A 23,082-nucleotide genomic window follows, 5' to 3' on the forward strand; every position below is an offset into this window, starting at 1 on the left:
CACCGAAATCCTTTGCATTTAGTTCTAAGAGTTCTTTATATAGTCTAGATACAAGCCTCTTATCAGATATATGATTTATATATTTCTCCCATTGTGAGTTCTCTTTTCACTTTTCCAATGGGTCCACCAAAGGAAAAAAGTTTTAAATTTTCATCGAGTCCAATAAATTATTTTTTTCCTTTGGTTTCTCCTTTTAGTGCCGTAACGAAGGTGGCTTTGGCCAATCCAAGGCCATGAAGTTTACTCCTAGATTTTCTTCTAACACTTTTATATGGTTTTAGCTCTTATATTTAGGTTCCTGATCCATTTTCCGTTAATTACTGTGTATACTGTGAGAAAGGGGTTCAATTTCATTCTTTTACATGTGGATAGACACCCACTTGACCCAGCACTAATTGCTAAAAAAACTTATTTTTTTCCATAGACTTGTCCTGGTATCTTCATAAAAAAAATCAACTGACCATAACTAAGAGGGTCTGTTTCTAGACTCTCAATTGTATTTCACTGATCTCTATATTTATCTTAAAGCCAGTACCACACAGTCCTGATCATTCTAGTTTTGTAGTAATATTTGAGACCACTTTGTAGGAGCCCTCCAATTTTGTTTTTCTAATTTTTTTTTTGCTTTACTAGTTCACATTTTGAATTTTCATATGAATCTTATGATCAACATGTCAGTTTCTGTAAGGAAGCCAGCTGGGATTCTGAAAGAGACTGAATAGAATACGTACATCAAACTGGGGAGTATTATGAATCTGATCCAATGTCTTGCATTGATTTAGGTCTTAATATTTTTTCAATGATATTTTGCAGTTTTCAGGGTACTGCTGCTGCTGCTAAGTCACTTCAGTCGTGTCCGACTCTGTGCAACCCCATAGATGGCAGCCCACCAGGCTCCCCTGAGCCTGGGATTCTCCAGGCAAGAACACTGGAGTGGGTTGCCATTTCCTTCTCCAATGCATGAAAGTGAAAAGTGAAAGTGAAGTTGCTCAGCCATATCTGACTCTTAGCAACCGCATGGACTGCAGCCTACCAGGCTCCTCCATCCATGGGATTTTCCAGGCAAGAGTACTGGAGTGGGGTGCCATTGCCTTATCCGTTTCAGGGTTCAGTTCAGTCACTCAGTCGTGTCCGACTCTTTGCGACCCATGAATTGCAGCACGGCCAGGCCTCCCTGTCCATCACCAACTCCTGGAGTTCACTCAGACTCATGTCCATAGATTCAGTGATGCCATCCAGCCATCTCATCCTCTGTCGTCCCTTTCTCCTCCTACCCCAATCCCTCCCAGCATCAGAGTCTTTTCCAATGAGTCAACTCTTCGCATGAGGTGGCCAAAGCACTGGAGTTTCAGCTTTAGCATCATTCCTTCCTAAGAACACCCAGGGCTGATCTCCTTCAGAATGGACTGGTTGGATCTCCCTGCAGTCCAAGGGACTCTCAAGAGTCTTCTCCAACACCACAGTTTAAAAGCATCAATTCTTCGGCACTCAACCTTCTTCACAGTCCAACTCTCGCATCCATACATGACCACTGGAAAAACCATAGGCTTGACTAGACGAACCTTTGTTGGCAAAGTAATGTCTCTGCTTTTCAATATGCTGTCTAGGTTGGTCATAACTTTTCTTCCAAGGAGTAAGCGTCTTTTAATTTCATGGCTGCAGTCACCATCTGCAGTGATTCTGGAGCCCCAAAAAATAGTCTGACACTGTTTCCACTGTTTCCCCATCTATTTCCCATGAAGTGATGGGACCAGATGCCATGATCTTCATTTTCTGAATGCTGAGTTTTAAGCCAACTTTTTCACTCTCCTCTTGTGATCACTCACCTAGAGCCAGACATCCTGGAATGTGAAGTCAAGTGGGTCTTAGAAAGCATCACTACGAACAAAGCTAGTGGAGGTGATGGAATTCCAGTTGAGCTATTTCAAATCCTAAAAGATGATGCTGTGAAAGTGCTACACTCAATATGCCAGCAAATTTGGAAAACTCAGCAGTGGCCACAGGACTGGAAAAGGTCAGTTTTCATTCCAATCGCAAAGAAAGGCAAGGCCAAAGAATGCTCAAACTACCGCACAATTGCACTCATCTCACACGCTAGTAAAGTAAGGCTCAAAATTCTCCAAGGCAGGCTTCAGCAATACGTGAACTGTGAACTTCCAGATGTTCAAGCTGGTTTTAGAAAAGGCAGAGGAACCAGAGACCAAATTGCCAACATCCACTGGATCATCGAAAAAGCAAGAGAGTTCCAGAAAAACATCTATTTCTGCTTTATTGACTATGCCAAAGTCTTTGACTGTGTGGATCACAATAAACTGTGGAAAATTCTGAAAGAGATGGGAATACCAGACCACCTGACCTGTCTCTTGAGAAATCTGTATGCAGGTCAGGAAGCAACAGTTAGAACTGGACATGGAACAACAGACTGGTTCCAAATAGGAAAAGGAGTACATCAAGGCTGTATATCGTCACCCTGCCTATTTAACTTCTATGCAGAGTACATCATGAGAAATGCTGGACTGGAAGAAGCACAAGCCGGAATCAAGATTGCCAGGAGAAATACCAATAACCTCAGATATGCAGATGACACCACCCTTATGGCAGAAAGTTTCAGGGTACAAAGGCTTACAATTTTTTAGTCAATTTACTCCTAGATATTTCATTCTTTTTAATGCTAATGTAAGTTTTCTTAATTTCACTTTAGACAGTTCACTACTAGTGTAAAGAAAAACAGATTTCTGTATATTGATCTTCTGCCACCTTGCTGACTGCATTTATTAGTTCTAACAGATTTTTAGTGGATTACACAGAATATTCTGTACTGTGTATACATGCACACAAACTGATTAGAGCTGGTTTTACTTCCTCCTTTCCAAATGGTTACTTTGTGTTTCATTTTTTTACCTAATTGCCTTGGTAATGTTGAATAGAAGTGGCAAGAGCAGACCTCCTTATTTTTCACAGATGCCCTTTAACAAGTGGAGGCAGTTCCCTTTTTTTCCTATTCTGTTCTATTGCTGCCCTACTTTTCAGAGCGTAAATGGACACAAACTGTCTGGAAAACAATGTGGTTATGTGTCAAGAAATTTCAAAAGTTCAAATCCTTTGACCTAGTAATCCCATTTCTATAATGAAGTTAAGGGAATAATCAGATGCAAATTAAGTTTTATACAAAAAGGCATATGGACTCACTGACTGCTGGAATTATACGTGCTTATTATACAGAATCGTTTATCACTCATTACTTCATTTCTCATCAAATCTATAATTCAGAACTTGTTAGGACTTTTTCTAGCAGATAAATTTCTGTTTGGTTAAAGGTATATGAAAAGCTACAATAACTACTAGAATTATCCAATATAACTCTTCAGTATAGGAAACTAGTTGAAATGCCTGAAAGAAATAAAATGTGCAACAATGGAGGAATGAAATATGGTCTATCCAAGTGACACTATGCCAATAAAAAAGCAAGTTATTAATGACAGAAGCAGAACTTCAGTTTGGGAATAAATAATCACATGTATAGAGAAAAGAGATATTAAGAAAATTACAGAAAATTTCAATAGTGATAATATCTGGGTCATTTTATTCTTTATGTGTTATTTCCCAAATTTAAACCAGTAAACACCACTTTTTTAATCAAATAAAGTCTAGTATTTTTCTTTCTCCTCCTCTGCCTCACTTTAAAAAGTTGCTATTGTTGTTCAGTCCCTAAGTTGTGTCCAACTTTGCAACACCATGGATTGCACACAGCACCCCATTCTTCCCTGTCCACTACTCCTGGAGTTTGCTCAAACTCATGCCCATTAAGTCGATGATGCCATCCAATCTTCTCATCCTCTGTCGTCCCCTTTTCCTTGTGCCTTCAACCTCTCCCAGCATCAGGGTCTTCTCCAATGAGTCAACCCTTTGCATGAGGTGGCCAAAGTATTAGAGCTGCAGCATCAGGCCTTCCAATGAGTATTCAAGGTTGATTTCCTTTAGGACTGACTGGTTTGATCTCCTTGCAGTCCAAGGGATTCTCAAAAGTATTCTCCAGCATCACAGTTCAAAAGCATCAATTCTTCAGCACCCAGCCTTCTTTATGGTCCAACTCACATCCATACACAGCTACTGGAAAAACCATAGCTTTCACTATACAGACCTTTGTCAGCAAACTGTTATCTCTGCTTTTTAATATGTTATTTAGGTTTGTCATAGCTTTTCTTCTAAGTAGCAAGAATCTTTTAATTTCGTGGCTGCAGTCACCCTCCATAGTGATTTTGGGAACCCAAAAAATAAAGTCTGTCACAGTTTCCATTTTTTTCACATCTATTTGCCATGAAGTGATGGGGCTAGATGCCATGATCTTAGTTTTTTGAATGCTGAGTTTTAAGCCAGCTTGTTCACTCTCCTCTTTCACCTTCATCCAGAAACTCTTTAGTTCCTCTTTACTTTCTGTCATTAGAGTGGCATCATCTGCATATCTGAGATTGTTATTTCTTCTGACAATCTTGATTCCAGCTTGAGTTATCCAGCTCAGCATTTCTCATGATATACTCTGCCTCACTCAAAAAGTTACTAATTCTAAACAGTAGTAGTGCTACACAAAAAGAGGGTATAAGATCTTAAAACTCTGCATCCCTGGTCTAGATACCTTAACTGGAAATTTCACATAAAATATCAGATACAAATAAACATCTGAGACAAGTTTTATCTTTTATATGACAAAATTAATACCATACTACAGGCAGTCCTCCAATGTAAGAGACACAGGAGATGCAGGTTCAATCTCTTGGGTTGCAAAGATTGCCTGGAGTAGGAAATAGCAACCCACTCCAGTATGCTTGCCTGGAAAATCCCATGGACAGAATGGCCTGGTGCACTAAACTCTACAGGGTCACAAAGAGTCAGACACTACTGAGCACATACACAGCAGCATATAAAAAATTTAAACTTACAAATGACTTTCAATCCTGCATCAATAACCTGCTAGACACTGCACCATTACATGAAAATTGTATTTTTAATACAACAACCAGTTTATTACTTTTTTAAGTTGGGAAAAAAGAAGACATAGTATAGAGATGGTACGTGCAGACTCTTTAACAAAGTTTCTCCTGCTTATTAGATAAGATTCCACAGCCTGTATTTAAATTCTTTCACTTCTCTTGAAAACTCACCACCTACAACTGAAATTTTAACGATTACAAATTAACAGAGGAAAATTTCTAGGCAGAAATAAGCTTGTCATTCATGTATTAGTTTGATCTAGTTCTAGCAAGCACTGATCTGTCTGGTTCCCAGAAGCTCAGTTGATTCACAGACCAGATGTTTTTCTTTCCCTTGTATATCTCAAGCACTGTTCATTAGAACTTACTGATTTGATGGAAATATTCTATAGTCAGGAAGATGCACTGGAGAAGGGATAGGCTATCCACTCCAGTATTCTTGGGCTTCCCTTGTGGCTCAGCTGGTAAATAATCTGCCTGCAATGTGGGAGACCTCAGTTCGATCCCTGGGTTGGGAAGATCCCCTGGAGAAGGGAAAGGCTACCCACTCCAATATTCTGGCCTGGAGAATTCCATGGACTGTGAGTCCATGGGGTCACAAAGAGTCGGACACGACTGAGCGACTTTCACTTTCTTTCAACCTATAGCTTCACCATCCAAATTTTAGCCAGTAGTCACATACAACTATAGAGCACTTGAAATGTCGCTAATGTAACCAAGGAACTCAACTTTTAATTTTATTTAACTTTAATTAGTTTAAATTCAAATAACCACATTGCCTAATGGATCCTGTATTGGTCAGCCCAAGTCTTGAACTGGCACAGTGTGTGGAATGAAAAAAATGACCAAATCAATCAATAATCAATAATTCTCTCATCACAAAACCGATGAAATATCAGCATGTGTGCATGCTCAGTCATTTCAGTTCTGTCCGACTCTTTGTGACCCTATGGACTGTAACCCAGCAGGCTCCTCTGTCCATAGATTATGATCCACACAGTCAAAGGTTTTAGTGTAGTCAATGAAGTAGAAACAGATGTTTTTCTGGAATTCTCTTGCTTTTCCTGTGATCCAAAGGACATTCGCAATTTGATCTCTGGTTCCTCTGCCTTTTCTAAATGGAGCTTGTAAATATGTTAAGTTCTCCATTCATGTACTATTAAAGCCTAACTTGAAGGATTTTGAGCATTACCTTACTGACATGTGAAATGAGTGTAACTGCACAGTCGGTAATTTGAATGTTCTTTGGCATTACCATTCTTTGGTACTCGAATGACAATGATCTCTCCAGTCCTGTGGCCATTGCTGAATCTTCCAAATTTGCTGGCATATTGAGTGCAGGACTTTGACAGTATCATCTTTTAGGATTTGAAACAGCTCAGCTGGAATTCCATCACCTCCACTAGCTTTGTTCATAGCAATGCTTCCTAAGGCCCACTTGACTTCACACTCCAGGTGACATTTTGCCATAAGCATTACTAAACTGTTTTCTTGATCTTCAGGAAAACTCCAAATTAAAAAATTACTCAATTCTCTCATTAAACAAATACTAGTATTAAATGTAATATAGCTAACAATTTACACAAAGTAATTTTAATACTGGTTTGTTTATCCAGGATATTATGTTAATTTTAAACATGAAAATACTATTTTGCTATATTGATACTATTATTTCAGTCTTTGTTTTTAACCTGAATACTAAATATTTACATTTTGATATGGAGAGCAAATCTTGGGCTTCCCTTTGGTGGCTCAGACGGTAAAGAATCTGCCTGCAATGTGGGAGACCTGGGTTCGACCCCTGGGTTGGGACGATCCCCAGGAGGAAGGCATGGCAACCCAAACCAGTATTCTTGCCTGGAGAATCTCCATGGACAGAGCAGCCTGTCGGGCTACAGTCCATGGGTCGCAGAGAATCAGACACAACTGAACGACCAAGCACAGCACATGGAGATCAATAACTGAAGTTTTTACTTTATACTTCATATAACTGTAAAACAAAAAGTCTCCTCTAATCAGAGAATTATAAACTGCATTAAAAATTTTAATTGAACATTATTAAATTCATTCAGAAAGTATTCTGTAAATTCATAATCCTCAGTTGAAAGAAGAAAATAACAAAGCAAAGCTTTTGCTGCAACATAATTCATAGCTTAGTTGACGTTATGAACAGGGAAGTATGCACACAAGAGTACTAAAATTGAAACAAGTAATTGCATCCCACCACAGAAACTAAAGATCTAGAGGTACAGGAAATGTTTTCTTATACCTCACATTAAAAATAAAAAGACTATAAAGGACAAAAAGTTCAAAGATTCCCTCAAAAATAATTTAAAAGAAACGGAATTGCTTAAAGATGAAAAAAGAATTAGGAAAAAAATTCAGAATTAGTCTCTCCTGCATTCCCTCAGTTAATTCAGAAAAAGCTCCTTTAGCCTCTCTGTGATCCTGTACAAAAATATACAGTGAAACCACTTAATGTTGTTTTCTTAAGGACACTGTGGTGGAAAGTGGGAAGACCGGCCATGTATAGTTCAGTCGTTCAGCTGTGTCCAACATTTTGCAACCCAATGGATTGTAGCACGCCAGGCTTCCCTGTCCATCACCAACTCCTGGAGCCTTCTCAAACTCATGTCCATTGAGTCGGTGATGCCATCCAACCATCTCATCCTCTGTCATCCCCTTCTCCTCCCGCCTTCAATCTTTCCCAGCATCAGGGTCTTTTCTAATGAGTCAGCTCTTTGCATCAGGTGGCCAAAGCACTAGAGCTTCAGTTTCAACATCAGTCCTTCCAAAGAATACCTGGACTGATTTCCTTTAGGATGGACTGGTTTGATCTTCTTGCAGTCCAAAGGACTCTCAAGAGTTCAGTATCACAGTTTAAAAGCATCAATTCTTCGGCACTCAGCTTTCTTTATGGTCCAACTCTCAACATCCATACATGGCTACTGGAAAAATCATAGCTTTGACTAAATGGACCTTTGTCTGCAAAATAACGTCTCTGCTTTTAAATATGACGTCTAGGTTGGTCATAGCTTTTCTTCCAAGGAACCAGCATCTTTTAATTTCATGGCTGCAGTCACCATCTGCAATGATTTTGGAGCCCAAGAAAATAGTCTGTCGCTGTTTCCATTGTTTCCCCAAGTATCTGCCATGAAGTGATGGGACTGGATGTCAGAATCTTTAATTTTTTGAATGTTGAGCTTTAAGCCAGCTTTTTCATGCTCCCCTTTCATTTTCATCAAGAGGCTCTTTAGCTACTCTTTGCTTTCTATCATAAGGCCAGGTAAGGCCTCACTAAACAACACTCAGGTAGAGACCTAGAGAATGAGAAACTAGCCTTCAAACCGTGTGTGTGTGTGTGTGTGTGTGTGTGTGTGTGTGTGTGTGTGCGCGCGCGCGCACGTGCGCAAATGTGTGTGTGTTGGGGTCGGAGAGGTATTTGCCAGTGTAAAGAAAGGCTGCAGGGCAAAGAAGTACACTGGCCTATCTGACCAAACAAGCAATGTGACTTGAGTTTGGTAAGCAATCAGAAAAACTGATTTGGGCTGGGTTTGGGAAAATAAACAAGGATGTGATCCACAGATCAGAAAAAATATGAAGTCCAGGATACGTTACAGGAAAAGTACTATACTAACTTGGCTATAGTACAAGATTAATAAAAAACAAAATTTGTCAACACCCTCACTCATAAAATGTTAATTCTCACTACATAGTAAGAGAAATATTTCCCTTTAAAGGGTGAAGAAATAACAGGCTCAGAAGGGCTAAAGACCTTATTAAAAAGCTAAGTCTCTAATTTCAGACATTCCAACCAAAGTCAAACAGGTCTCCTTTCTACTACACTGTAAGAAATAATGAAAACTAACATGAAAAAGGCAATCTGGGTTGAAAGTCAGGCTAAGAAATTAGCTTTATTATGGGGAAAAAACTAATGAAAGTGATGTCAATTAAAAAGATGATTCTGATGATCTCCATAAGAAATACAGACTACTTTCAAACATAGGTTCCTTCCTAAGAAATGGTTACTATATATAACATCAATCATTTTTATACTTTGGTCCCTAGAAGAATAAGATAGTGGATGTGTATAGCTGTGGACGGGAGGAGGCTAAGAATCATGCTCAATCAGAACATACCTACTTTAACCTATTTTTTTGAAAACGAATTCTACTCTTTGAAAACCATTTATCAGGGTGTCAATCTCGGTTTCAAAATCTTACTCTGAAGATCTAAAACCTATTGGAGGGAGAGCATTTCTTTTACCCATCATATATCCTGTAATAACTACTTTTTAACTACTTCAAAAAGCACGCTAGTGTCTTTTCAGCTCTTTTTGCTAAAAGTCAAGCATATACTACTATAGTTTATCAAAAAGCAATTTCAGGTTAAAATTTTTGCCTCCACACTTTTAGAAATATATATGCCTGCCATAAACTTTATTTGTAAGTTGAGGCATTTTAACATTAAAATTGTAAGGTAAATATAGTCTAACACTGCTACTATAAACTGCTTCTCAATCACTAAAAAATAAAGACTAAAAATTATATAGCATAGATATAGATATGCTAGATAGCATATTAAAAAGCAGAGATATTACTTTGCCAACAAAGGTCCGTCTAGTCAAGGCTATGGTTTTTCCAGTAGTCATGTATGGATCTGAGAGTTGGACTGTGAAGAAAGCTGAGCGCCAAAGAACAGATGCTTTTGAACTATGGTGTTGGAGAAGACTCTTGAGAGCCCCCTGGACTGCAAGGAGATCCAACCAGTCCATCCTAAAGGAGATCAGTCCTGGGTGTTCATTGGAAGGACTGATGCTGAGGCTGAAACTCCAGTACTTTGGCCACCTCATGCAAAGAGTTGACTCATTGGAAAAGACCCTGATGCCGGGAGGGATTGGGGGCAGGAGGAGAAGTGGATGACAGAGGATGAGATGGCTGGATGGCATCACTGACTCGATGCACTTGAGTTTGGGTGAACTCCGGGAGTTGGTGATGGACATGGAGGCCTGGAGTGCTGCAATTCATGGGGTCGCAAAGAGTCGAACACGACTAAGTGACTAAACTAACTAAAAATTATATATTGAGCCCCCCCCCAAAGCAAATATTACTAGTGAATGCTTTACGTGTAATACTGGTACTAAGTATGCTTTGACATTTACTTAGGTGACTCAAAAACCAGTAAGGTAATACATGTAAAATAATTCAACACAGCTATTTTTAAAATAGAGTTTGACAACCAAACTGAAAAATGGCAGAAGACATAAATAGACATTTCTCCAAAGAAGACATATAGGTGGCCAACAGTCACATGAAAAGGTGCTCAACATCACTAATTAGTAGAGAAGAGCAAACCAAAACTACTGTGAGGTACCTACCTCATACCAGTTCAAAATGACCAGCATTAAAAAGTCTACAAATAACCTGCTAGAGAGGGTGTGGAGGAAAAGGTTGTCCTGCACTGCTGGTGGGAATATAAGTTGGTGCAGACACTATGGAAGATAGTATGGAGGTTCCTCAGAAAAGTAAAATAGAGTTACCCTATGATCCAGCAATCTGATTCCTGGGTATATATCCAGACAAAACTACAATTCAGAAAGATATGTGCACCCCAATGTTTACAGCAGCACTATTTACAACAGCCAAGACATGGAAACAACACAAATGTCCACTGACAGATGAACAGAAAAGAAGATGTGGTGTATATACATACCACTCAGACACAGAAAAGAATGAAATAATGCCATTTACAGCAACATGGATGGACCTAGCGATGATCATACTAAGTGAAGTCATACAAAGACAAATATTATATGCTATCATTTACATGTAGATCTAAAATGTGACACAGTGAACTTACCTACAGAACAAAACAGACTCACAGACATAGAAAACAGACTTGTGGTTGCCAAGGAGGAGGGGAGATGGGGGACAGAAAGATTGGGAATTTGGGATTATCAGATGCAAACTATTATAAATACAATGGATAAACAACAAGGTCCTACTATATATCACAAGGAACTATAGTCAATATTCTGTTTATCATCACATGAAATTCATATCAGAATATGGAAAAGAACATATATAAATGTAAAACTGAATCACTTGTCTATACAGCACAAATTATTACAACACTGTAAATCAACTATAATGAAATAAATTTTTAGAAAAAAATTTAATAAGTTTGATATTAAGGCAATGGTTTTACTGTACCTAATAAATACTTAAATAATCAATACCAAAATATATAAATTAGCAACATCATGAATACAGAGCTGATTATATAAATATGCACACATACCTTTATCCTTCTTAAAGTCCAAAGCATCTTCTTTATCGGTCACTATTTCCTTCATATTGATAATACTCTGGTGGGTAAGCTGCCGGAGAATTTTAATTTCTCGAATTGCTGTAATAGGAAACCCTTCCTTTTCATTATCCAGGCGCACTTTTTTTAAGGCTACCATTTCTCCTATTAGAAAAGTAAGTAAAATCAGGTTACCAACTAACAAAACCAAATAACATTTTAAACTTTTATTTTTTTCTTTTTGGCTGCGCCAGGCAGTTCATGGGAATCTTAGTTCCCCAACCAAGTATCAAACCTATGCCCCTGCAGAGGAAGCTTGGAGTCTTAACCACTGGACCACCAGGGAATCCCCCTATTTTTAATTCATAATTTCAGTTCCTACCTCTTGAAATTACAACCCACAAAATATATTTTGGTTTCCAATATACCAAATTATAAATTTATGGTTCAAAAAGTCTCTGGTTAAATAAATTATGGGGTATTTATCAAACTACAGAATACCATGTAACTGTTAAAAAGGATACAGTAGGTCCAAATGTATTGTTATTTTATGATAAGATGCATAAATGAAAAAAAGCAAGATAATGAGGGTTGATACATTACACTGCCATTTTTTTTTTTAAATGAAGAGGGAACACTAAATATACACCTAATTTGCTTATACATATATAAAATCTCTCTAAACAGATGCAAAAACTCTGGACATTAAACAGATAAGAAGATATGCTCATATATATTAACTTGTCCAAAGATGCACAGTTATCTAGTACTGAAACTGGGATTCAAAATCTGGTTTAGCTGTCTCCAAACTATGTGCTCTTCCCTCAATACTAAATGATTTCATAATTTACATACAACTAAGTTGTATGTAACAGATGTAACTAAGTTTTGTAACAGATAATCTAAGTATTGAAGTGTTAGTCACTCAGTCATGTCCGACTCTTTGCAACCACACAGACTGTAGCCCGCCAGGCTCCTCTGTCCATGGGATTCTCCAGGCAAGAATACCAGAGTGGGCAGCCATTTCTTTTGCCAGGGGATCTTCCCAATAGGGACTGAATCCCAGGTCTCCCACTTGCAAGTGGATTCTTTACTATCTGAGCTACCAAAGAAGCCTGGTGTGTGTACTGAAACACACACACAGAAATCCTATTTTAAGAGAAAATTCACTATAACAAGTTTGTTCATTCCACTTCTTCGTAGGAAAAAAGAAGAATTCAGTACTTATAAATTTTCCAAAGGAAGGACATTTTTACTTTTAATCATTAAAACTTAGTTGATTCTTTTAAACAGAACTCTAAAATACAGTATGATTCCTTGCTTTATAATTCAATTTCTTTTGATAATGCAGAATCATCTTTATAAACATTACTTTATTGCTGCATGCTATAACTGACTTCAAAGTTTCTATGCATAAGGTAGTCTCCCTTATACTAAGTGGCCTCAAACATCTATACTATTTTATATATTGGTTTATATCAACAAGGAACTATAAAAATTAAATACTGGTTCTAAGCACTATTTATTAGTAAAATATATGATGACCTCTAATATAATTACTTTTTCCTCTGCTCCAAGACTTTTAAAACTTTCTCTCAGGTGACTCATTGCAATCTGAAAGACTACACTGCTAAATCTGGCCCCAAATAAAGGATAATTTCTACAGAAAAATAACTTGGGGGGGGGGGGCAAAATATAGGTGTCACATAAGTCTTAATAGAACAAAATTTACTAATTAAGGTCAAGGTACTTTCCATCTGATTATTAACAACATAAAATTTTACTGAACAAAAAAATCTAAATCCCCCCATATTACACAACATAAATACTAAAAAAAAAAATTTTTTAACATATATATGTATACACCTTGTTACCTGAACTCATATCTTAACGTTAGTCTATATATAAAATGAAACCAAAAACAAGATGAAACAAGAGCATGATAAATTCAAGTTTAACTTTTTCCTGAAACTTCCTCAAGTTATACATTAGAAGAGAAACACAAATTAAGTACATTCCATAGACCCAAAGATCCAAAATACTTGGCATTCTTACCAGTGTCTTTATCCCTGGCCTTGTAAACTTGTCCATAGGTGCCTTCTCCAATAATTCCGATGATATCAAATTTATCCACGCAGCGTTTTCCCCAGTCAATATCTTTCTCTTTGATTTCACCAAAGCGAGGCCCACATATTCTATCAAATATAGTTCTGAAGTTTTTATATACAATCAAGCAAACTGAATAAACTATTTAATACGCAGTATCCACCCTCCACCCAATTTTAAATCTTTTATTTCCCCTCACCTTTGTATATTAGTGATCATCTAAGACAAGTAACACTATGAGTTGGTACTATAAATCTTCATGAAAGTCAAGTTATTATTTCTGCATACTGACTTTCCTTCTGTAGACTAACAGAATAGGAAAGAGAAGTAAAGTGTTTATGAAGGACTTTCAGAAATACAATGTAATTTTTCAGTGAGTGGACCAAAGCAACACCAGTCCAAAGAGTCAAAGCTCTCTAATCAACCACCAGAGTGTTTTCTTTTTCCTTCACTGACAACAAATCTATACGTACTTGCTTTCAAAAGTCAAGTTTAAAAATCCGAAAATTACCACAGATCTAACTATAAAGCATATTAACATATAAAGCATATTGAGACTTATGGCTCAATAAAACTATCTTAAAAACAGAAGCACCAGAAAGACTTCAGTCAAGAGAATATAGAAATATTAATATAATCATCCCTTAGGAATCCACACTTTTTAAAAAGTGTGCATTATGTATACAACAAATATTTGACACTCATCAAGAAGATATGTAACTCTGTAGTATTTTAATATTCTGGCAGGTAATAGTATTTAAGTAATTAAGCTACAATACTCAAGGAGAGACTATTTTAAAAGTTTTCTAGCTTTCTACTCTACACTAGAAAATCACTTCATATTCTTATACTAGACACTACCTGAAACAGCAATTCTAAAATCAGATCTAACTCAAAGGCTTACTCACACTTTTCTTTGGTTAAGTTAAAAAAAAAAAAAAAGGAATCGTTCTCTTCTCCTTAACTGACGAACAGGTTACAAGGGAAAGAGTTATCTCTAGGCACTTACTTGAAGCTAATTTAGGATACAGATTTCAAACCTTCTTCCACTCCACCTCTTGCAAAATGAAGAATATATTAGTTATGGGAGCAAATGGAGCTAAAAGGAAAGGAAAACATAGCAGCTTGCCCATTTCTAATTTTGTTTGGGCTCACTGAATGCTGACTTCCACCTTGCCCAATTTCAATATTTCTGTCTTTAAATATATTAATTATAGAAGTTTTCTTCAACACATATAATATCCCAAGAAATCAATACATTACAAACTGAGAAAAAATTGTGGTTTTATTAGTCACTTTAAGTAAGAACTCAGGCAATTATGAAAAAAATTTTCAAAGCTCCAATAAAATTTATTCATATACTTAAGCTGAAAAAATACACTTTTTTAAAGTCTTAATTTTATATTTTATAATTTTTTTTCTGATGATAATCATCTCTGGCCAATTTAAGAGCAGGTAGAAAGCAAGCACATACTTAGGCCTCCTTTTATTATGTAACTGTGTTGCTGTTTTCTTTTCCTCTGGACTCTTTGAGAGATCATCTCCTCCTGGTAGCTCAGGGGGCAGTGGTAAATCAGCAAGTAGACATCGCAGTTTCTTTTCTACTTCTTTTTTAACCGCTTTTACTGAAATATTTCCTCGCAAGCTAAAAAGGAATCATGAATAAACACAGAGTTTATTTCACTGAGAAATAAAAATACATTTATGAAATATGCAATGGCAAAAGACTAGTTTACTTTCCAGCTATATTCAACTGCAAAATACAAAATTTAGGAATAAAAATGATACAGAATTATATTTTAAAAAAATGGAAAACTAAGAAAAATATGGAATTCAGTTACTAATAATGTATGAATATTGGTTCATTAATTGTAACAAATGTACCATACTAAAAACACTGTTAGATGTTAATAATGAAACCAAGTGCAAGGTATATGGTAACCCTCTGTAATATCACTGTAAATTTTTGTAAATACTAAAACTGTTCTTTAAAAATGTTTCTTTTTTAATGATACAGAATTACTATAAAACTATAAATTAAAACTTAAAGCCAAGCAGTCATGCTTTACAGGAAAATTCATTAGTTTTAAAGCATTTGGTTTGATTCTGGTAGAGAGAGAAAAAGCCATTTTGTTGTAAGAAATAAACCACATGCTATTATTTATCTTGCCTATTTAAATAACCCCAGGGAACTAATTTAGGGCTTCCCAGGTAGGTCAGTAGAAAAGAATCCACCTGCCAATGCAGAAGATGCAAGAGACCTAGGTTTGATCCATGGGTCAGGAAGATCCCCTGGAATAGTAAATGGCAACCCACTCCAGTATTCCTGCCTGGAAAATTCCATACACAAAGGAACCTGGAGGGCTACAGCCCACAGGGTGGCAAAGAGTCACACAGGCCTGAGCACACACACAAAGAACTGATTTAGCTTCATTCCTTTTCCGAATACATTTTTCTTGAATTGGACAATGATTCTTTTTTTTAAAGTTTTTTTAAGATTCTAGTTTATCAGAATTACAGTTGAAAATTAAGCTCAGTTTTATACTTTTTATGAATATATTAAGGGCTCTGATTTTTTTAAGTATATGTTAACCTGGTAATTATTTTAAACCTCCCAGACATTACAAATATAACACATTGGAATAGAATCTTAAAATGATAATAAAATTTGGACTTCACATACTTCCATTTTATATATAGAATTTTATTTATTTATTTTTGGTTGTGCTGGGTCTTTGTTGCTGCATGCAGTTTTCTCTACTTGCGGCAAGCGGGGGCTACCCTGTTGTTGCGGTCCACAGGCTTCTCATTGCAGTGGCTTCTCTGATTGCAGAGCACAGACTCTAAGGTGCTTAGGCTCGGTAGCTGCAGCTCCCAGGCATAGAGCACAGGCTCCATGTTGTGGCACGCAGGCTCAGCAGCTCTGTAGCATGCAGGAGTTTCCCTATCAGCGATTGAACACTGTCTCCTGCACTGGCAGGTGGATTCTTTACCACCGAGCCAGTAGAGAAGCCTTACTTCATATACTTTCATGACAGTTATGAGTCCCAGAATTTAAAAAATCTAGTGAAACTAAACTGCTGTAGTCAGAAATGACTACTGATGTTAACAACTTGTCATTTTACTTAATTATCACTTCTCCTACTTACGTTGAACATTAATATTATTGTACAATAAATATATGGATCTTTTAATACCATCTGATAAAAACTATCAATAAAATTATGACTTTTCTTCACAACACCAAGTTACTTACTAGAAGGTAACCTCTAATAGGGAAAAAAAGCTCAAAAGGAAATTGGATTGCAGTTTTATTTCTATAGTAATGGTGTCATGCAACCTACTTTTCAATTTTAATGTCCCACCATTTAACAAATATTCACTGTACATATCCATGTGCTAGGTGTTACATAAAACACTACAGTTTAACAAGAGAAAAAAATTCACAAAAACATTAAGATTCAGTTCTTCTCAGAAAGCAGCTTTCAGTCTTTTGGAAGACATCAGTAAGCAGCAGGATACAGTACTACACACACTGATTTCCAGAGTAATATAGGAAAGGGTAGCCAACTCAAGACTGAAAGACAGTAAAAGCTTTTTTCTAGAAAAAGTATCACTTGAACTGTCTGAAAATAAATCTATTTAAAATAATTTATTTAGAGAACTGTAGTCTCTAACTCATAATTAGACTTTAGTCAAAAATTCGCTTGTACAAAAACAACATGAGGGAGGAGAGTAGAAGTCTTATTTTACTTACAATTTAGCATGTAAAAGACTGCCTATATTCAAATACATCATTATATGAACTATTAAATTCAGCAAGGCTCCAAGACTTAAGAGAAATGAAATATTACTTCCCAAGAATAACACTATATAATTTAAAATATATTAGCACTGAATACTTGCAATAACCAAATAGGATATGTAATGATTTTTTTTTGTTTCCATATACTACAGTAACAAAAAACAATAAAATGCCTTAACAAGAAATGTATAAGATCAAGAGAAGAAAATTAAAACATGACTGATAAACATAAAACTAGACAAGAATGAAGAAAGAAATGATGTTTTCATATGGGAAGTTCCAATTCTGTACAGCTGTCAGTCTCCAAATTAATCACTGCATTTAATCAAGTCCCAAACAAAAAATCAAGCAAGAGAAATCAAATGATTTAAAATTTATCTAAGAATAAAGGAAAAAATACCAACACTGGGCCCAAATTCATTCACAGCAGCATTGAAGTTGAGGCTGAAGGGTTGGGTTGTTCACTAAGCAGTCATTTACTCCATCCCTTCACTTTTACATTACCTGCCCGTGTCTAATTTTTATATATGGCACCAGAAATCAGTGAGATAGAGTATTCAATAAATGATGTTAGCAACAACTGATCTATTAGTCCACAAGGTGGTGGACGAGAGTGGACAATCAGACCATGTCTTTCTCCCACGTACAATAAACAGAAACAAATATCTGTGAGATGTGAATCAACCTTTAAAAACTTTTTAAACCTGTAAGTTTTAATGGAAAAATGACAGATCCAAATACATTCAAAATGGAAAACATTCACACAGCCAAAACAAGTTAAGTCTCAAAGACAAGCAACACACTCTGACAGGCACAGATCAAGATCCTAACATAAGGGGTACCTATAAATCAATTAAAAAAATAATAATAATCTTAAGGAAAAGTCAGCATAAGACCTGAACAAGCAATTCACTGGAAAAAATAAATAGCCAACAAATGTTCAGAAAGATGCTATATCTCAATAATCAGAAAAAGGCAAAATTAATCACATATTTTAAAGATTTTCAATATTTCAAAATTGGCAATATTTAGTGATACTGAAAACATTTTATATATTTGGCTACATAAATTGACACACAATCCTACTAAGACACAATTTGGTAGTTTCTATCAAATCTTTAAATGTGGATATTTGACCACATAACTATCCACATAAATTGCTCATGTGTACATAAAATATTAATGTATAAGGAGTGTTTAATAGAAAACAATTATAAATCTAAATATCCATTAATCAACAGCAGAATAATTAATAAGAAAGTGATGCATCCACTTCCATGTGTTGGAATACTGAATCTATCTCTACCAACATGGAAAGATCTCCAATACATTAAATTTCAAAAGAAGAGAGGAAGAATATTATTATAACTGGTATGATCCTCATTTTTTAAAAAAGATGATTAGATGTATACATATAGTTAACAGTCCATCTTATGATTTCAGAGAGAAATAGATTCCAGGGCTGGGAGAGAAAGTTCAAAGTGAGTTTTTTTTGGATGGGAAGCAAGACTGCACTCCAAAATAAAAGGGGTCATATCAAAAGGACAAAGAAGTTGGCTTAAAGGAGCTCCCACTCGCCAAATTTCAGACAATCATATTTGGAACAACAAAAAGAAGAGTGGCTGTAACTGGTGTTAAATCAATCTTTGGCCACATATGTCAGTAGTAGTACTCAAGAGTCTTAAAAAAGTTCTATATCCTTGAAACATACAAAAACATTCAAAGCAAAAAAGAGCAGAGACACAATAAAAAAAGAAGACAGCAAAGAAGGAGAGTCAAAAAAAATTTTAATGACCAAGTATGGAATGTGCCACCATCTTATTAAAAACAGATGCACAAAGAATACCCTTCTTAATAAGCAGTCACCACCTGGGCACATATCCTGAATTCTTACCAGTAAAATTTACCCCTATAGCACATATGAAGAGTAAAGTAGAGAATACCTAGTCTCACTGGTCCAGAATCACTAGATTCTCAGCAACAGGCTTATTTTCTTACTGATGAAGTGACTCAGTTCTAGACTCATGCCTCTCTGTGCTGGGCAACTTATTCCAGCACTCATCAAAACTATAAATCATTACTGTTATGTCCCTTCAGTGTTCCTAACAAAAACAGTCAAACCTGCAAATATCACAATTAGAAATAGTATAACTAGATAACACCTGATTAAACTGGATGGGGTCCCTTCAGCAACATTTCTGATTGTACTAAAAATACAAAAGGGCATGAAATTATAATTTATTTTTGTTTAAATTACAAAACTTTCATAAAGCTAGCCAAAGTGAGTGCTTGAAAGACCTGCCCACATGGCATTTTTATCAACTAGTTTTCAAATTCCCTAAAGATGCCAGCTAGAAAAATTGCCCATAGAGTTGTTTTTTTAACAAAAAGGGGAGTAGGAGTTATAATTTCTTCATAAAAATAAAAATGAAAAAGGTCAAGTCAATAGGCAAATCACAAGCAGCAGCAAGTTTCCATCCGAGCACAAGTTGAGAAACATTCCTAGGACTGCGTTTACATTTAGTCATTCTTACCTTCATCCTCTTTAAACTGTTTCAAAATAAAGTACTAGCTACACCCCCAACAACAGAAATTTATAAATAATTTAAAGGAAAGCATTAATACATTATGACATTTCTGTAACATGTAATTAATCTCTAGCTGCAAAAAATTAAGTCAATAAAAAACTAAAAAATCATATATTCATAAAGGGACCTTTATAAGGCCAGTGAAAACACTTAGAAATAAGCAAGATAATATGATATTATCACCCAGGACAGATTCTATTATAAAATGTCCTGTCTCTGATAACATCAAAGAATATCAGCCAAAGAAAATACTGACATTTCTAATTTCCAAACTCAAACTGAAACATACATTATATCCCATGACAATGGCAATTTTTACCTGGAATTCTTAGCATAAGCTATAATTTTTTCATCCTATAAGCAATGTGCTTCATTTTAAGTTGTATACCATAAAGAAAATTAATTCACTTACTAAACAGTCTTTCATAAAGTTTCTTGAGGGAGGGGTCAAATAATCTGTCATTTCAAACTGAGATTTCTGTTTCTTTAACCAGTCACAACAAACCTTTTTGCACTCACCTATCGGCATCTTTATCTTCAGGCAGCATGGGAGGCAAAGGTAAGGGTGGTAAGGTAGAGGTCACTAAAGCCACGTGTTGCTCCTTCTCCTTGGCTCCTATGCTTGGTGTAAGTGGTTTCGTTTTCTCTTTAAGAGATACTGGTTCCTCCTTTGTAGCAGCAGATTTACTCTCCTTTCCAACTACAACTGCTTTCTTGGTGGCTTTATCTACAATCAAATTATTATCCACTTTTGTTACCTGAAGAGGTGGCTTTGTTTTTGCCTTGTCATTTTTTAAAGTTCCACCGCTTGAGGGAGAAGGTGCATGCTCAGTTTTAAGTTTCTTCACATCCTTCACATGGTTGGTTTGTGATGCACTGGCACCAGTTTCTGTGTTCCCCTTGGTAGGTGTAGAAGTGCTGGCAGCTTTGGCAGCTTTGGCAGCAGCCTCAGCAGCCTTGGCTGCTTCTGCGGCCTTAGCGGCCTCTGCAGCGCGTGCTGCCTCTGCAGCTCGTGCTTTCTTATTCTTGTTCAATTCAGCTGCCAGGCTACTCTTCAGAGTTAGTGTGCTAGGAGAAATGCTAGAATGACGACTTCTGGATCTAGACAATCTATGCCTGCTACGGGATCTTGAATGCCTAGATGAATATGGGCTTCTGCTTCGTGATTTGGCAGACCGTCTGGTGGAAAATAATTAAGATTTAGTCAGTAATTCAGAAAAGTTCAATTTGCAATATACAAAACTGCTAACTTGAGCCTGTAAATTAAATAGTAAGTATTTAATTTCAAAATCACAATACAGTTTTTGTGAGAGAATTTTTAAAAAAATAAAAAGTGCTTTTAAGTAAAATATCATCTAGTGGCTATACATTTCCTGAAAACAGAGTGAATGCTTGATTCTGGTCTGGTCTACTAATGCTCAAAGGTAAAGCTGGATTAAAGCTGGATGAGAAGAAATACAGTAAGAATTAGGAGCAAAAAATATGAAAATACAATCACTGCTGTCTCAAGAAAATAGAAGCAGTCACTAAGGATACATCAATGGTAGACGTGGGAGAGTGAAGTCTGACCAGTCTTTCACCAGGGAGATAATTTCTGCATCTCAAAAGCAGTTCATCCATAAGTTCAGAAGCAAGCAGTGCTCTGTCTACACCAAGAATGAAAAGAGTGAAACTTCTCATTTGACAGTAAGTAAAAAAAGTCTAAATCCTGGGAACTACTGAACAATGACTGTTCACTTCTCAAAAATCATTGAAGTAAAGAAAAAGTCGCTCCATCGTATCCAACTCTTTGCGACACCATGGACTATACGGACCATGGAATTCTGCAGGCCACAACACTGGAATGGGTAGCCTTTCCCTTCTCCAGGGGTTCTTCCCAACCTAGGGATCAAACCCAGGTCTTCCACATTGCAGTCGGATTCTTTACCAACTGAACCACAGGGAAGCCCAAGAAACTGGAGTGAGTAGCATATCCCTTCTCCAGCAGATCTTCCCAACCCAGGAATCGAACCAGGGGTCTCCTGCATTGCAGGTGGATTCTTTAAAACTGAGCTAACAGGAAAGCCCCCAAAATCACTGGGAAACACAAATACTAATGTATATTCAAAAGTATGGTGGCAATCAAAGTTCTTATGAAACAAATGCAGCACGGCAACAAGAGAAATAAAGCTGAGCTTTTCAAATTCACACCTTATCAAAACTTCTAAAAAATACAAGACCAAGGCACTACTGCAGTACCTTGTTACGGCTCACTTAATGACCACATCAACCCCAGTAAAGTATCTGCAGTTTAGAGATAAGAAATTGAATCTAAAAGTTTACCTTAAGTCAGTCCCCCTCTGATTAGTAGTTGTCCTGGTTATTATCTTACTGCCATTACCCCATCCCTCCAATATTCCTCTGCCCCACTCTGCGCCGAAAGGAAGCAGACCTGAACAGCACCTCCTCAGTTCCAGTGCTGTCCATCACTGGCAGAGAAAAGCTGGATTACTTCTTTCCAATTCCCTCCTTCTTACTGGTCATATTTTCTGACAGACGCTGTGTCCCTTTATCACCCATGGCTCCTGTCAGGTACCCACTTCTTCACAGCTCTCACTAGGCTCTAATGACTCTATGCCTTCCTTGCCCTTTCAAGCTTCCCTCTGTAACCAGTGAAAACACATCCTTTGTCATTTTCGTACTCCATCCCTATCCCTGTTCTCCTCCTGAACCATCTGAGCTGGATTCAGTCATCTTCTAGAACCCAACTGCATGCCAGGTATTAAAACCAGACCTTTTGATTCTGAACTAGGTAAAGTCACATTCAACACATTAACACACTACTGCTCAACATTCAGAACACTAAGATCATGGCATCCGGTCCCATAACTTCAGGGCAAATAGATGTGGAAACAGTGGCTGACTTTACTTTGGGGGGCTCCAAAATCACTGAGGATGGTGATTACAGCCGTGAAATTAAAAGACGCTTACTCCTTGGAAGGAAAGTTATGACCAACCTAGAATGCATATTAAAAAGCAGAGACATTACTTTGTCAACAAAGGTCCGTCTAGTCAAGGTTAAGATTTTTCCAGTGGTCATGTATGGATGTGAGAGTTGGACTATAAAGAAAGCTGAGCACCGAAGAATTGATGCTTTTGAACTGTGGTGCTGGAAAAGACTCTTGAGAGTCCCTTGGACTGCAAGGAGATCCAACCAGTCCATCCTAAAGGAGATCAGTCCTGGGTGTTCATTGGAAGGGCTGATGTTGAAGCTGAAACTCCAATACTTTGGCCATCTGATGCAAAGAAC

The 23,082-nt window shown here is 36.8% G+C and overlaps 1 protein-coding gene across 4 annotated transcripts in view; it reads right to left on the reverse strand.

Annotated features, from left to right (window-relative positions):
* Positions 1-23,082, reverse strand: part of CDK13 (cyclin dependent kinase 13) — a 125,729-nt gene that overhangs the window by 70,483 nt on the left and 32,164 nt on the right. For all 4 annotated transcript variants that reach the window (XM_005205631.5, XM_010804408.4, NM_001205431.1 and 1 more), the window contains 4 exon segments: positions 20,313-20,972; positions 14,875-15,045; positions 13,350-13,489; positions 11,289-11,459 (listed from right to left, as the gene is read on the reverse strand). In XM_005205631.5, coding sequence (XP_005205688.1) covers positions 11,289-11,459; positions 13,350-13,489; positions 14,875-15,045; positions 20,313-20,972 — 1,142 coding nt within the window.

Source organism: Bos taurus, chromosome 4 (genome assembly GCF_002263795.3).
Source record: "Bos taurus isolate L1 Dominette 01449 registration number 42190680 breed Hereford chromosome 4, ARS-UCD2.0, whole genome shotgun sequence".
Taxonomy (NCBI): Eukaryota; Metazoa; Chordata; class Mammalia; order Artiodactyla; family Bovidae; genus Bos; species Bos taurus.